General features: G+C 43.6%; 1 protein-coding gene across 1 annotated transcript; it reads left to right on the forward strand.

Moving 5' to 3' along the window:
• Positions 1-402: 402 nt before the first annotated feature.
• On the forward strand, positions 403-7,768 carry LOC141141137 (fucolectin-like). Its single transcript, XM_073628842.1, has 3 exons — positions 403-454; positions 897-1,197; positions 7,615-7,768. The coding sequence occupies exons 1-3, from the start codon at positions 403-405 to the stop codon at positions 7,766-7,768; spliced, it is 507 nt and encodes a 168-aa protein (XP_073484943.1).
• The last annotated feature ends 10,101 nt before the right edge of the window (positions 7,769-17,869 follow it).

A 17,869-nucleotide genomic window follows, 5' to 3' on the forward strand; every position in this document is an offset into this window, starting at 1 on the left:
TATTGCAGTGGGGTCTGTACACTACATAGGTTAGGATAGGAGGGTTTTTCCTGAGGAGGGTCCATACTGAAGAGTTAGGCTGAAAGGGGGATCTGTACTGGGGGGGGGGGGGGGTCTGGAATGGTGTTAGACTAGGAGTTGGGGTCTGGACTTTGGTTGGTATGTACTGAAGAGTTAGGTTTGGAAGGGAGTCGGTACTAAGGTGGTGGGCTGGATGGGGGGATTCTGGGCTGTGGGGGAGGACCTGTACTGGGGGGCATTGGGGCTTTTGTTTGAGATCTGTACTGTGGGGGGGGTATGGGCTTTGGGGGAATTGTACTGGCAGGAGGGGGGTAATTTTTGGGTGTATTATGTGCAGTAGCCTGTAAGTTACACTTTCCTGAGCCCTAAACTCTGAGCAATATGCGTTCCTGGGAGTGTGGGTACAAGTACTGTGATGTGTGCTGTGTATACAGTGAGTAGGCTCAGATTTAACCATAGTTTTTTAAGACCATCTTATTGTGCAATTTGACCCCATTTCTGGTGCTTTATTCCTTTACTTATTTTTTGTGTCTGTGCAGGAGGAGTTGTAAAAAAAGATCAACCCCAGGTGCCAGATATACTAGGTATGCCACTGCATGATTGGTATTCTTTACAAAGTGACATTTCGCCACATTCACTAAGCTCTAGGGGAAACTTCCCTTGCAAAGTTTTAATTTCCCTTGTAAAGAGAACAACCTATTTCTTTTAGTAAATCAACCCTAGGGTTTCCTCCCATTGACTCCTACCCCCTGTAGTCATGTATGAGCAGGCAGGAACCTCTGCTTGGCTATGGAGAAGCAGGTGTCTGTCATTCTGTCTATCTTACTATGATTGTATACTGAATAATATTTGTATCTGTTCGCTTATGTTCTCAGATATAAATGCTGCCCTCCAAGGTCGGGCAACTCAGTCTACTATTTTACGAAGTTCAAACAGCGGTTATCAGTCAGCAGCAATAAATGCAATAGATGGTAACCAGGACTCGGATTTTTCCCACATTTCCTGCTCCCATACACATAATGACCCATCTCCTTGGTGGAGGGTAGACCTGCTGACAGCTTACAGAATCAATCACATCAACATTACTAACAGAGGGGACTGCTGTGCTGAAAGACTGAACAGTGCTGAAATTCTCATTGGAAACTCTCTGTCCAACAATGGAAATGATAATCCCAGGTGAGGTTGGGTTTAGCCTACTTTCTTCCACATATATGAAACGGTGAAATCCTTCACCACAATAAGAAAAAAACTCCTAGAGGCAAAAATCTCAGAATTGCACTGAGTACAGCTAAACTCCTCATCACAAATGAAATGCCATTTGGAATCACAAGCTAATAAGAAAGTTCTGTATTTTTTTGCCAGAAAATTCAAACAGTATATATATATATATATATATATATATATTTTAGCAGAGGCCTCAGAGAATAAAATAGTGAGTTTTGCAGTTTTTTTATGTCACATGGTATTTGCACAGCGGTTTTTCAAACAAACATATTTTTGGAAAAAAACCTTCACAGCCACTGTCATTTGTACAGTGACAGTACATAGCACGGATCACTGTATTATAGAGATGAGCTGAACACCCCTCGGTTTGGTTCGCAGCACAACATGCGAACAGGCAAAAAATTTGTACGAACATGCAAACACCATTAAAGTCTATGGGACGGAAACGTGAAAAATAAAAAGTGCTAATTTTAAAGGCTTAAGTTATTGCCATAAAAAGTGTTTGGGACCCGGGTCCTGCCCCAGGGGACATGTATCAATGCAAAAAGAAGTTTTAAAAACGGACGATTTTTTGGGGGCAGTGATTTTATTAATGCTTAATGTGAAACAATAAAAATGAAATATTCCTTTAAATATCATGCCTGGGGGTTCTCCTTAGTCTGTCTGTAAAGAGGCACATCTTTCCCATGTTTATAACTAGGGATGGGCGAATGGTTCTGTCCGAGCATATGTTGGAGCCGAACTTTGGTTGTTCGGATGTTCTGCGAACACCGAACAATATGCCGTGTTCGGGGCAAATTCGAAAGCTGCTGGAACACCGTTAAAGTCTATGGGACATTGACATGAAAACTCAAAAGTGTTCATTTTAAATGCTTATATGCAAGTTATTTTCATAAAAAGTGTTTGGGGACCCGGGTCCTGCCGCAGGGGACATGTATCAATGAAAATTTTTTTTAAAAAAACTACAGTTTTTTCGGGAGCAGTGATTTTTTTAATGCTTAAAGTAAAACAATAAAAATTAAATATTCCTTTAAATATTGTGCCTGGAGGGTGTCTATAGTATGCCTGTAAAGTGGCGCATTTTTCCTGTGTTTAGAACAGTACCACAGCAAAATGATATTTCCAAAGGAAAAATTTTCATTTAAAACTGATCGCGGCTGTAATGAATTGTCGGGTCACGGCAATATAGATAAAACTCATTGAAAAAAAGAGCATGGGATCCCCCCCAGTCCATTACCAGGCCCTTTGGGTCTGGTATGAATATTAAGGGGAACCCTGAACCAAAATTTAAAAAAAAAATTGCGTGGAGGTCCCCCTAAAATCCATAGCAGGCCCTTCGGGTCTAATATGGAAATTAAGGGGAACCCTGCGCCAAATTAAAAAAAAATGGCATAGGGGTCCCCCTCAAAATCCAATCCATACCAGACCCTTATCCGAGCACGCAACTTGGCAGGCCGCAGAGGGGGGGATGAGAGAGTGCCCCCCCGAACCGTACCAGGCCACATGCTCTCAACATGGGGAGAGTGCTTTGAGGTAGCCCCCCAAAGTACCTTTTCCCCATGTTGATGGGGACAAGGGCCTCATCCCCACAACCCTTGCTGGTGGTTGTGGGGGTATACGGGTGGGAGGCTTATCAGAATCTGGAAGCCCCTTTAACAAGGGGACCCTCAGATCCCGGCCTCCCCCACTGTGTGAAATGGTAACGAGTACAAATGTACCAATACCATTTCACAAAAAAGTGTTGAAATGATAAAAACAACAAGACACAGCTTGGGGACAAGTCCTTTATTTAAAAAAAAAAAATGTCCCATGATCTCCATTCAACTTCTTCTATCTCCCCACGACAGACCGAAAAAAAAAAAAAAAAAACAGAAACCGATCCACCTCAATGGGAGGCTCCCGCTGTGTGACTCTTTTTAGGGGCTTTGAGAGGAAAGGAAGTCCTCCTCTTCCTCCCGCTGTTCTGCATCAAGTGCCTTGTCCATGATTCCACAAAGCGTGTGCTCCAGCAGGAAGACTAGAGAGACAGTGTCACTGATGCATAAATTGTCGCTGCTCACCATCCTTGTGGCCTCCTCATATGGTGACAGGACAGTGCATGCATCCTTGATCAGCAGTCACTGGCGTGGCAAAAATAAGCCAAGCTCTCCTGACCCTGTCCTGGTGCCATACTCGCACAGGTACTCATTGTTGGCCCTCTGCTGTATGTGCAGCTGCTGCAGCATTGCCAACGTTGAGTTCCACCTGGTGGGCATGTCACAAATGAGGCGGTTGGTGGGCAGGCTGCATTCCCTTTGAATGCCAGCCAGCCAAGCACTGGCACTGTATGACCGGCGGAAATGACCACAGACTTTTATGGTCTGCCTCAGGAGATCCTGTAAGCCTGGGTACCTGCTCAAGAACTGCTGCACCACCAAATTCAGGATGTATGCCAAACAAGGAACATGGTTCAAGTGTCCCTGTCAGAGAACGGAGAGAAGGTTGGTGCCATTGTCAATTACAGCCATTCCTGGCTGAAGCTGGCGTGGCGTCAACCACCTCTGAGCCTGCCCCTGCAGAGCTGACAGAATCTCTGGCCCAGTGTGGCTCCTGTTCCTTAGGCAGACCAACTCAAGCACCGCATGGCATCTTTTAGCGTAGCCCCTTGAATGCTTACGGAGCACCGCTGGTGGCAGAACAAGCTCCAACAACACTGAACGCTGTCCTGCATCCTTTCCAGCTGCCAGCAGAGTTACCCAGTGTGCTGTGAAGGAAAGGTAACGTCCCTGCCCATGCCTGCTGGACCACGAGTCAGCGGTAATAGGAAGCTTACTGCTGACCGCCCTGTCCAACAAGGTCAAAACATCACCTTCCACATGCCGGTAGAGAGCTGGAATGGCCTTCCCTGAAAAGAAATGGCGTTTTGGAACCTGCCACTGAGGTACAGCATATTCCACAAATTCACGAAAGGGGGAGAATCTACCAGCTGAAAAGGCAGCAGTTGCAGTGCTAGCAATTTGGCCAAGCTAGCATTTAGACGATGAGCTTGTGGATGGCTGGGACCGAATTTCTTTTTACGGTTCAGCAACTGGGGTAGGGAAATTTGCCTGCTAAAATCACCAATTGGTGGTGTACTACTAGCAGATTGGCTGTAAGTACTTGGGACACCTATTGCTATACCTTCATTCCTCCCAGGGCAGGTTTTTGAGAGGACTGGAGGTATAGTGGGGTTGGAGATCCCAGATGAGGAGCAAGGAGAAGTCCGCCTTTTTCTTTGATGTGGATCTTTCAAGTGCTGTTGCCAATGGACTGCATGGCAGGTCGTCATATGTCTGGTCAAGCATGAGGTGCCTGTGGTTGAATAATTCTGGGGACTCCTCCGTACATGATGGTGGGGCTACAGAAGGAGTGACTGTGGACAAGGGGCTGGTGGAATAGGCTGCTTATGCAGCTGCGTTGGAAAACAAACTACTCTGAGCCTGGGTGACAGAGGATGAGGAGGATGAGGACAGCTTTGTTATCCACTCCACCAAAAGTGTAAACGTCTGCCTCTCCTTGGTGGCCTTCTGGACATGATGTATTTTTTGTTTTGCAACACCACACTACACTGTATTAGATACTGTGTACACCGCCTGCACTGTATTAGAAACTGTACTGCAGCTGCCCTGTATTGTGTACTGTGTACACCACCAGAAGTGTAGTAAAAACTGTACACACTGTATTAGATACTGTGTACACCTCCTGCACTGTATTAGAAACTGTACAATGGCTGCACTGTATTTTATACTGTGCACACCACCAGAAGTGTAGTAGAAACTGTACACACTGTATTAGATACTGTGTACACTACCTACGCTGTATTAGAAACTGTACTACGGCTGCACTGTATTGTGTACACCACCAGAAGTGTAATAGAAACTGTACACACTGTATTAGATAGTGATACTGTGTACACTGCCTGCACAGTAATAGAAACTGTACAATGGCTGCACTGTATTTTATACTGTGTACACCACCAGCAGTGTAGTAGAAACTGTACACACTGTATTAGATACTGTTTACACCACCAGAAAAGTATTAGAAACTGTACACACTGTATTAGATACTGTGTACACCACCTACACTGTATTAGAAACTGTACAATGGCTGCACTGTATTTTATACTGTGTACCCTGCCAGAAGTGTAGTAGAAACTATACACACTGTATTAGATACTGTTTACACCGCCTGCACTGTATTAGAAACTGTACTACGGCTGCACTGTATTGTGTACTGTGTACACCACTAGAAGTTTAGTAGAAACTGTACACACTGTATTAGATACTGTGTACACCGCCTGAAGTGTATTAGAAACAGTACACCACAGAATGCACTGTAGATATAGGCTACACTGGATGCAGAGTATATATATATATATATATATATATATATATATATATATATATATATATATATATATACATGAGACTGTGTATATATATATATTAATACACCGCCTGAAGTGTATTAGAAACAATACACCCCAGAATGCATTGTAGATATAGGCTACACTGTATGCAGAGTATATATATGCGAGACTATATATATATATATATATATATATATATATATATATATATATATATATATATATTAATAGACTGCCTGCACTGACTGAATATTGAGTAAACACTAAATATATAGTCTATGCTAAATGCAGAGTAAATATATATATATATATATATATATACACGGCCGCCATGTAAGCAGCCTTATATAGTGTGGGGCATGGACTTAGTTCCCCTGAGCCATGATTGGCCAAAGGCACCCTGCCTTTGGCCAATTATGGCTCTCTCAGCAGAGCGCATTGTGATTGGTAAAAGCATGCAGGTCAGTTGCATGCTTTGGCCAATCATCATACAGAAATGCACTGCGATCCCCAAACAAACCCTGGTTTTAAACCACTTTCTCCTAGATGGACCTCATACTGTATGATGTCGCCAGGGTTAAATGGTCACACCGGGATAATGCCTGCAGCTATAGGCATCATCCTTGTATCAACATTTTCAGCAGCTGATGCTGTTTCTTGTAAACCGGCTTCAGTTGTATTACATAGAGAGAGAGGAACTGATGTTGTTCCTCCCTCTCTGTGAGGTCAGTAACTGAAAGCGACAAGGATTTTGTCAATTCCGGTTTCGGTTCTGCGTTTGCTGACCAGTTATCAGCCAACGATGCAGCCAAAAAATTGGGTATGATATTGTGTTTGTGTTCGCTAAAATTCATTAAAGTGTATTTTTTCCCAAAAATTTGTGTTTGAAAAACTACTGCCCGAGTACCGTGTAACATAACAAATTGCAACACCCACCATTTTATTTTCTAGGGCCTCTGCTTTAAAAAATATACAGTATATAATGTTTTGGGGTTCTTAAGTAGTTAAGGAGCAAGTTGGCACGAGAGTCTAATAGACAAAATATATATAGTTCCGCGCCAGAGGATGGGGGCGCTGTGCACATTGTGTGTTCCCAGGAGAAGGGGGAGGAAGTGCACGTCTCTGGTCTGAGAGGAAATCTGAGACTAGCTTCACTTCATAAGTCATTGTGACCTGGAAGACCACTAGGGCGGAGGAGACCAAGGAGACAGCCATGAGGACTTCAGTTTCAGGTACAGTCTCGCAGAGACATATACTCTTTACTTTTCGGCTCTTCTCGCAGTCAACTGAAAACGCAAACCAAAATCATTCAGTACAACAAAGCTTGGTGGACCACATATAGGATATTAAACTTGATTTGCTGAGCCTACTGCGGAAAGAAAACCTGGACCTGGTCCTATCCCATCATTGGACAACACCTAGATTCCACCGCAAGTGGGACCTTTATATCGATGGAGTGTTAGTTCTAAGCGATCCCCGGACTCTACCCAGGCCCCCCAAACACACCCCTATTTCCAGCTAAGAGCTTCAATAAGGCCTCATTATAGTACTATCATACAGTGAAGACTGCCCTTCTGAACTCTTCATATGTTTTTCTTTTTGTACTCCTATAAGCATGAACATAATGTTTTTCATTCATTACCATGGGTATACTAGCCACAATATCACCACATTTTTTTGTTATCACCTAATGTTTAATTGTTTGTTCTACGGTTGTTTGATATACCTGATATACCTAAGCCAAGTGATAGCTCAAATCCTGTAAAACATAGCTTGGGTTACCTTCCCTCTACAATCCCCTTCCCATCTCTTACTTCCCTCCCATCTTTCCTCCACCCCCCCCCCTCGCCACCTCCTCCTCCTCTCCCTCTCCCTCTCTCCGCCCTTCCTAGTTAACTACATACAGTCTAATGGTCTAATGTCTGGTCACAGTAATTATTATTATCATCATTATCTAAGTAATGATAATTTCCCCTCTACAGGTGTGCAATGGTGATCTCAATCCCAGCTGGAGGAACAGAGTTCTTCATGTGTAATGACATGGTTGGCCGATACTTCAATGTAATTTTACGAGGAAAATCAGATTATCTTCATCTGTGTGAAGTTCAGGTCTTTGGACATTACTTTGAAAATTAAGTCTAATAAATTTTCATTGAAGAGAAGGTTTAAATGAATAGTCACGGGAGGTAAAGTAAAATAAAAAATGAGTTATCATATTAGGCAGAAAAAATGCACAGGTAGGGAAGGCAAAAATCAATATAAAGTATAAAAAATATAAAGCATATATACAATAAAAATATTAAAATATATGAAATAAAAATATTAAAAAGATAAAAGATTTTGGAACACTAGGCCCCTTCTTTCTGTACTTTTTTTCTTTTGGTACCTCTAATCCATCATTATACCTGAAGAAGAATCCTAGCTTTCAAAGAGTTTTTTTTAACATTTTTAGTGAGCCACCAATAGGTATAACTTTGACAAAAGTGTTTGCCTTCCCTACCTATGTAATATGAGTTTTAAGGGCTTTATTTAACCACTTCAGCCGCGGAAGATTTTCCCCCTTAATGACCAGGCCATTTTTTGTGATACGGCACTGCATCGATTTAACTGACAATTGTGCGGTTGTACGACGCTGTACCCAAACAAAATTGACGTGCTTTTTTTCTCACAAATAGAGCTTTCTTTTGGTGGTATTTTATCACCTCTTATCAAAAAAGCGAACATTTTGAAAAAAAATATATATATTTTTTACTTTTTGCTATAATAAATATCCAAAAAAAATGTAAAAAAACGAATTTCTTCATTAGTTTAGGCCAATATGTATTCTTCTACATATTTTTGGTAAAAAAAAAATCACAGTAACTGTATATTGATTGGTTTGCGCAAAAGTTATAGCGTATACAAAATAGGGGATAGATTTATGGCATTTTTATTATTTTTTTAATAGTAATGGCGATCAGTGATTTTTTAGCGGGACTGCGACATTGCGGCGGACAGATTGGACACCCGACTGACATTTTTGACACATTTTTGGGAACCATTGACAATATTACAGTAATCAGTGCTAAAAGTATGCACTGTTATTGTACTAATGACACTGGCAGGGAAGGGGTTAACATCAGGGGTGATCAAGGGGTTAAATATGTTCCCTCACTGTGTGTTCTAACTGTATGGGGGAGTGAGTGACTGGGGAAACACACAAATCCATGTTCCTGCTTAGAAGAAAGACAGGATCTGTGTGATCTCCCCTGTCAGAATGGAGATTTGCCTTGTGTACACGGGCAGATCCCCATTCTGTCACTGCGGGGAACAATCGTGGGTCACCAGCGGACATCAAGTCTGCCGAACCCACTGATTGGCTCCCCCTCTGGCCAATGGGAGCATGCGCACGCCCACTAATTGCCGCGTATGAGCCGACGTACACCTACAGCGATTTGCGGGATCGAGCCACATTGCCGCAGTATAACTGTGACGGCTGCTCCTTAAGCCTTTAATCACTTCACTAATGCTGCAATTGCTGTTTGTACCTGTAGGAGGGCCTAGAAACAATAGCGCACATTTTTTTTTTATCCTACCTAAAACACACTTACACTGACGCTAACTGACACTGATACTAATTATTATTATTTATTTTTTTAATCCTACCTAAAATACTCTGACATTTGACAATGACCTTTGACCCTGATCTTGACCTTTGACCCTGACCTTGACCCTAACGCTGACCCTGACACTGACCTAGATGAAATCCTGATCTAGCTATTATACCTATATTTTCTGTTATTTTCTTCCTTTTTTTTACAGACACTTTTACTTGTTATTACAATTTTTTCCTCTAGCAAGGAGATAAAGGAGATAAAAATAAAATGTATAAAAGTATAACTAGCTTGTGATTTGATGCGATTTTGACACGATTTTGATGCAAGTTTTACATCTCTGCCCTGGGGTAGCATGCCTGGGCGGAGAGTAAAAAAAAAAGCACTGCAATCCCTTTCAGAATCACAAATAGCATGCAGAATTGATTTCTGTGAGTTTGCATTGAAGTCTATGGGGCCAAAATCGCACTGGAGTCTCACCAAAGTAGTACAGGAACCTTTTCCAAAATCATTACGTGCTGAGTCGCATTGATGTGAACAGGCACCATTAAGTTAATGGGGGTTATTTACTAAAACTGGAGAGTGCAAAATGTGGTGCAGCTCTACATTGAAACCAATCAGCTCCCAGGTTTTATTGTCAAAGTTTAATTGAATAAGCTGAAGTTAGAGGCTGATTGGCTACCATACACAGCTGCACCAGATTATGAGTGCTCCAGTTTTAGTAAATCTCCACCAATGTGATTATCCTTGTCATGAGATTCTGTATGACTCAAGTCACATCTGAAATCACACTAGTGTAAATCAAGCCTCCGAGTATAAAAAAAAACACACGGGGGGGCTGAACAATGACTGATCACTGTGATAGCCAATCAGAGGCCATCACAGTGATCAGGTGATCAGGAACTGGTTCTCCCGGTTCCCAATCATTAGTACGAAATGCAGGTCGCAAGGTGCATATGTACGCACATATGAGGCCTCAAGGAAGAAGATCCACTTCAGTGAGGTTGCATATACACTATATTACCAAACGTATTGGGATGCCTGCCTTTACACGCACAGGAATTTTAATAGCATCCCACTCTTAGTCCCTGAGAACAGTTTGGGGATGGCCCCTTCCTGTTCCTGTGCCTCTGGGTTAATACTGAGTCATTAAATCTTGGTCAATCCCTGGAGCCTCCCCTGTTTTTAGGACATTGGAGAATGTTCTGGAACTAGAGGACGGGTTTAGGAAGGGCTGCCATGAATATTTATGGGCCCTCAGTCAATCCCCAGGGGTAGGCCTGACAGGGGACTGAGAAACCCATAAATAAACATGGGCTATGCCAGCAGAGAAGTCGGGTGGAGATTGGAGAAGCAGTGCTGAGGGGGGCTGTCGGTGGCCCTTGCGGGATCCCTTACGGGGAGGGTTGAGCCTCAGTTAAGGCTGGCCTGGAAGGATCCCACCACAAGAGGCATTTGGAGGGATTCAAGCTGGAAAGAGATAAAAGAGATAGTGAGTAGACCAGCACAGTGTAGGGACAGACAAGGGGAGAGACTGCCAGCTGTAGTAGTGCTCTTTTGAAGACAGCGGTGTGCCAAGTCTTCATCAAACCTTGCCCTGGGGAATCTCAATGTGCATGTCAGTCAGGAGGACTGGGAACAGGAAGACAGACAAGTGTGACTGGTGGCAGCCAGGTGGGCTAGCATCTTCTGCAAGCAGTGGAACTGGGATCATTGGCCACAGGGAAGCAGAAGGAAAGGTTATATGCTGTTTCACTTGTAGCGGTACCCCAATAAGGGCTGCTAAGTGTTGTGGCCCACCTGTCACCCTGTCCAGCCTGGCCTTAGTGATTGCCTTTTGCAGGCAGGGACCCTATAGTGTAGCAGAAATATAAAGTTAATGTTAGCTGTCCTACATGGGGCTATTGAGTCCAGTCAGCTATCTTCAGGCCCTGCCAGCCCTCCTGGCTGCAGCTTTCCCCTCTCCACTACCCATGACACCACAGTCCACTCCTCTGGTTCTGCACCCATCCCAGACTGCATTCTTCCAGTTCTCTCAGGCATGCCTCCCCAGATCTTTCAGGCCCTGTGCATATCACTCACCAGCCCTCCTGGTTGCAACCAGTTGTTCCTCTCCCTGGAGACTTTCCTGGTAGTGCTCTCCTGCTGTCCTCTCTTGCTCCACCTGTGCCTTCTATCCTGGACACCCCTGTGGTTTGTATGTGTATGTGTTTGTATGTGGTTTCCACACCCGAGCCCAGGCCCAGGCTCAAGGTCACCCCCCCCCCAGACTTGGGAGCTCCCTCAAAGGCCCCGACGGCTAGCACTCCATCTCTAGCTCTTCCACCCGAACAACTCCTCCCCAGCTGGGCTGACCCTGGGTATTTAAGGAGGCCTGCCCCCTGCCAACCCAGGTTAGGGATTGGTCAGGGCTCCTCAGAACATCCCAGGCAGCTCCACTTCTCCTCTCCTCCTCTCTTTCTAGATCTTTCTAGAAAGAAGAGGGAGGTCTCAGTGATGCTGCCTGTGAGTCACCAGATGCTACCCTGAGCCACTCCCAGCCCAGACCAAACCAAAAAAAACAGGCCTGGCTGCCAGCCAGGCCTGCCTAAATTTACCTAACCTACAAAAACTCTCTCTAGCACCTACCTACCGAGAGGGTGCCACACACTCCATATGTGCTACTTTTCAATTGACTGAGAGTTCCTGCCTATAATGGGCTGTTGCTGAACTGAAAAGAAGCCTGTGCAAAAGATGAACAAAGTTTGTGCAGGTGGAAGGCTGAAGAGGAGTCTGTAACTAGGGAGGAAGTGTCCCTGAAGTTAAAGTTGTCATACTGGGCATCCTATAATCCCTTACCCCATCCAAGTTATTATCCCCTAATAAAACAACAAAACAAAGCCAATAGACTGATTTCTGTGTTTGGGTGAAAGAAGGAAAGGCTGAGTAACTGCCTGTGCAGCAGTGGGGAGTCTTTTCACAATTTGCACAATTTGCAATTTACATGTGTAATTTGATTACATTACACATGTAATCTAGTTTCTTGTTGGCAGGTGCAGTTAGCTTGCCAGCCACTAGAGGGCTCTGTTGCCATTATAGCATGGGAAGGGGAAAGATGTAATTAGGTGTTAGCTCCCCTTTTAGAAAAGTCCCTCCTTAGTGAATGCAGGTAGTGCCCTTATAAATAGCAGTGTAGGTGGGGCCCAGGGAAGATGGGGCATGAGTGAGATACTGCACTTTTCTAAAGATGTAGTTTCCTGCAGTGCTGATTTAAAATGCCCTTGTGCAGGGCAGGAGTCCCAGGCGAGATGGTACAGAACATGGGGGAATAGCTATAGCACCCTGTTTCCCCCTGACCTTCCTCTGCACGTCCTGCAGCAGGGTGCCTAAGGCCTTGGAGGCCTGGAAAGAGTCCTCCTATGTGAGTAATAGTGGGAATGAGCGTGCTATCTGGGAGCATGCCTGGCTGAGCAGAACCATAGAAGAGACACCGAGAGAGACTGGTATACTAATGAAAGCAACTTGATACCGCTGACCCTCAGCTGCAGATCCTGTCACAAGGTGATGGAAGCTAATGTTATGGATTTACTATATATGGGAAAGTGGTACCAACTCTGTGGTGCTCCCAAGGAGAGGAATATAGATGTAGAGGGAAGATGGCTTAAAATGATTATTATTATTATTATACAGGATTGATATAGTGCCAACAGTTTACGTATCGCTTTACCACTTGAGGGTAGACAGTACAAATACTTTAATACAGTAGGAATGAGAGGGCCCTGCTCCTTAGAGCTTACAATCTAGGAGGGAAGGTCAAGAGATACAAGAGGTAATAACTGTGGGGGATGTGCTGATTGAGAAGATAAATGTACAGTTGTTAAAATATGTGTACTTGTAAGCCGCTCTAAAGTGACAGCTACAGAATGTCTAACAGTTACATGTGGCAGTCTATGCCGAAGATTCTGCTGGTATGTGAATGTGATACGTTAAGGGAGTTGTGGAGTAACAGTAAACTTCAGAAAATGCATTTCTATGTAAACATTCCATTATTCTTTAATATTAAAGCCTCTGGCCAGGGATTTTGTGAGTGGGCCTCAGGTCAGGAGTATGACACAATATGGTGGAAGGTTCGTAGCCTCCCTGGCGGTTTTCCCGAGTGTGGCTCGGGGTTAAAATTCAGTCCCATTAGCGGTAACCCCGAGCCACACTCGGGATCGCATTGCAGGATCCTGGGGCGGCGTTACTTACCTTGTCCCCGGGATCCTGCGATGTCACCCGCAGTGTCCGAGGGCTCCGTCCTCCTCCGAAGCCTCTCCGTGCCACGCCCCGTTCCCTGCGAGCGGCGCGACGCACGGGGGCGGAGCCTGGCGGCAAATTAAAAAAAAAGTAAAAATCATAACACATACAGTACTGTAATCTTACAGATTACAGTAATGTATGAAATGATTTCACATCCCTTTTGTCCCCAGTGCTTTGGCCCATGCCCTGCATGCAATTTTATATTATATATACTGTTCTTTCTGCCTGGAAACTGGAGATTGTCCATAGCAACCAAAAAGTGTCCCTTTACGTCAAAAGTGGCTTAAGACCAGCTAGAAAACAGCGATAGTAAATTAGAACACTTGCAGAATTGAGCGATAGTGAATTGTGGGGAAATGTATTTTATTACTATTTTTTTTAACTTTTTTTTATTATTTATTTTTATTTATTATATTATAATTTATGTTTTTGTGTTTCAAACTTTATCATACCCGGGATATCTACTAGACTCTGGTTTGGACAGATTTAAGTGTGTTATTGTTAAGATTTACAGACCTACAATATAAAACGCCAAATTTCCATGCAAAATAATTGTACCACTTTCAGCACCTAAAATCTGAAATAATCATACCGCCAGGGAGGTTAACAACAGGTGTGAGGCTGTCCTATCCGATAAGAAGACTTGTAAAATTTGGCATAAACACCTGCCCAATAGGAGTGCCCCTTACAAGTTGGCCAACTCAAAGTAGAATTCCAGATTTAATTTAACTTAAAATGTTTGTTTTGGCCAACATGGCCCAAACAAACTGTTTCTGTTTCAAAATGATGTGACCATTGTGTGTACTGTAATGGACTGTGGTAACATTGGCTACAAACAAGAGTAGAGCTGTGTTCTGGCAGCAGTACGGGCAACTTTCTGTCTGCTTCTGGAATTAAAGATAGTTGGGCTGAGTGCTTCTCCACTATTTAGGAGAAATCTTGTATTCATATGAATAAATTCAAGGTATTTTCTGATTGGCTGAGGTTGAGAGCCTGGCAGACGATGTCACGATTTCCACCTTGGACAATCAGCCACTTTTTTGTTTCTTGCTAAATTGCTCAACCTCTCTGTTAGTATGCTGTTTATACAGCCATGGGTGCAACAGCCACTCTCTTAGATTACACTGTTGAGTACTAGTTTTGCTACTGGATGGTACTGTTGTGTTTCATGTATTGTTTTATCCCATGGAACTACATGATTGTGATGTAATTTCCTGTCTCTGTGTTCCTGCTGTTTTCCAATGAAACTAAAAAGGCTTTTTGTTAGGGTTTACATACACTTTAAATAGAACTTAAAAGAGACTCTGTCACCAGACCATTCATTTCAACAATAACCATTCTCCCTAGCCCAATTCCTACTCCACCTCTCTCCCTTATCACAAATCACTAGCGATACACATGATGAACGCAGCAAAACAATGTATCCCTGTACACTGGAATTCAACACATGCCCCCACAACTCGAGAATGGTTTACTAGAATCCGAAAAATATCAGAAATGGAAGAACTACTCTATTTATTGGCGTATAACACTCACTTTTTCACCATGAAAATCGGGTGCAAATAGCGCGTGCGTGTTATACGCCAATACTTCAATTTTAGCTGCCTCTGAGGGGACAGGGAGGGTGGCGGGATGATTGCTGTCAGATTGAATACAGTGAGAATCTCCTGTTTACTTGGCGGCCTCTGTAATAGAAAGTCCCGTCTCCAGGGCCGCCATTGGACCACTGTTCTGTCTATCATAGGAGATTCTCACTGTATTTAATCTGTCGGCGCTTGTCCCGCCCCCTCCCTGTCCCCTCTAGGCTGCAGATGGGCATCGATCAGGCTGCACTGATGGCAGTGGTGAGGCTGCTGCATTGATGGCAGTGGTGAGGCTGCATTGATGTAGACTAATGAGGCTGCATTGATGTAGACTAATGAGGCTGCATTGATGGCACTTGTGAGGCTGCAGATGGGCATTGATCAGGCTGCATTGATGGGAATGGTGAGGCTGCAGATGGGCACTGACCCTTATTTTGCTTCAAAGTTCCTTATTAAAAATTTTTGTTTTTTTCCTGAAACTTCCCTCTTAAAATTAAAGTGCGTGTTATACACCGATAAATACGGTAACTCATATTGCCCACGATAATCCTACCAAATTCACCAGAAAATGGAGCTGTTGGTTTCACTTTCAGTCGACACCTGAATACCACAATCTCAATAACCCATCGAACTAAAACAATCAAACACACACGCTTGAAGCAGTATCCTATATATATGGACCGCCAAATCCTTATCAAAACTGGTTTATAACCTTTCATTTCATCCCCCCTTAGGATTAATATTGCTAAACGTGTCTTCAAAATACACAAACAAAACTGAGTTGGGAAGTCATAGAGGACCCTACACTTTCCGTCCCCCCTCCCCTTTTTACTACCCCAGCTCCCCTTCTTTCCTCCTTCCCGCCCCCTTAATTTGACCTCCTCCCCATTTTCCTTATCCTCATCCCCCACCCCTTTGGAGATACCTAACCCAATTACATACCTGCTATTCATACATTCATACTCTGCCACATCCATTACCATCTAACACTTCAACTGTGCGCGCACCAAACACGATAGACATACCCTACATTTATCACCCCTCCTCTCCCTAGAGGGGTGGACACCGGGTCGGAAAAGGATACCTAACAAACTAGTCCTTTTATTTACAACACAAATAGCTTACAGTAGTCCCTATTCCTGTATTCAACGTCACGCTAGGAATTAAACTCATGAGACATGCAAGCACTAATGGAAACACGAAATGGAACCAGGACCTGTATAACTGGGTATTCCATCTGAATTATCTTCACGGTATATTGGTGCCACATGTATTTTCACTGTTTACTTGTATGTGGAGCTTGCTGTAAACGCTACTCTTATATATAAATAATGGATGCTGTAGGATAAAACACAGGGACAGGAGATGTCGTCTCTCTCCCCCAGTAAATACTATCACAGTAAATACCCAATTGGGGTGTTTGGGGTTGATAGACAGAACTCTCAGCTCTACCCATAGCACCCATACGGTATATCACTGCTGGAATTGTTTACACATGTTCGTATTCTACTATGTCATATATACCTGTATAGTGAACTTCGCAATAATGAATCTAGATGTATGACAATGTTCATTACCTATATATGTTATCTGTAAAACTTCAATAAAAACTACTGGAAAAAAAAACCAATAACCTTCCCTTAAGAATATATGGCATTTAATATCTTTGATGCTTGCTGTTGTTGGAAAGCTGCTGCAGATGTGAATTTTGCCATTTAAAATGTTCCTGGACAGATGGCTGAGCCCTTCTTGTTTTATTAAAAAGGACAGGAAAGCAATGAGGCTGTACCAGGAATTGACCAGTCAGATTTTCCAGAAATAAGAATTTATGGAAAGGTAATATACTGTAAGTAATTATGTACGGTACTACATATTTTACAGTTAGTGACAGGGTTTCTTTAATAAGATTACTAAATACCACGCATAGTATTTATTTGCATACATACTAATATACTACAATTGCATGAGGGGCAATATATCATTTTTTGCTGCTCACTAAAAACTAAGGTGTGTGTATCATCTTTACTATAGGTTCACAGTCTACACTAAGGTGACCAGGTGTCTTCAGTTTCCAGGGACTGGAAAGACTGGAGACTGGAGACTGTCCCCTAATAGAAAGTGCCCCTGGATGTATCCTCAGTTGTATATTGTGTCCTTGACTGCATCCCTGGCTGGTGGCCCCATTGACATTCAGGAGCCACTTGGCCAGGCTCTAGTTGCTAAGAATTGGATCTCTAACCCTCTCCTCCCCGTCTCTTCCTGGCAGGAAAGGAGGGGGGGCACAGGGCCCGTGCCTCTCTTCTGCACCCTCGGGTGTCGCGATGCTGTGGCGTTGCTTGAGCGGGCGCGTCATGCCGCAGGCGTGCGCGTGACGTCATGGCGTCACGTAATTACGGCGGAAGTGACGGCTGTGCCGCGACATTCATCTTCCTGAACGCCGGAGGAACCACATGTGGAGTGCCTTATTTGGCACTATCCCTGCCGGAGGAGGGGAGGTGGGGGCGGCCTGCGTGCACCTGCAGCCCAATTAGGCATCCAATTAGTGGCCAGCACTCTGTACATAATGATCAAGCAGTTTGTGGGGATCTTCATTTAGTCCCTAACCTTCCATCAGACTGAACCACTGACCTAAAGTCTGGAGACAGGTAATTATCAGTATTTGTATACATTGATGAGTTGGATTAGACGTGACATATCCTGCATTGTGGGTCCCTTCCACGTCACTTCTTTTTATTGTGATAGTTACATCATTTCGGATAATTTATATCCTATTTTACCTACCC

This window comes from Aquarana catesbeiana, linkage group LG04, assembly GCF_042186555.1.
Source record: "Aquarana catesbeiana isolate 2022-GZ linkage group LG04, ASM4218655v1, whole genome shotgun sequence".
Taxonomy (NCBI): Eukaryota; Metazoa; Chordata; class Amphibia; order Anura; family Ranidae; genus Aquarana; species Aquarana catesbeiana.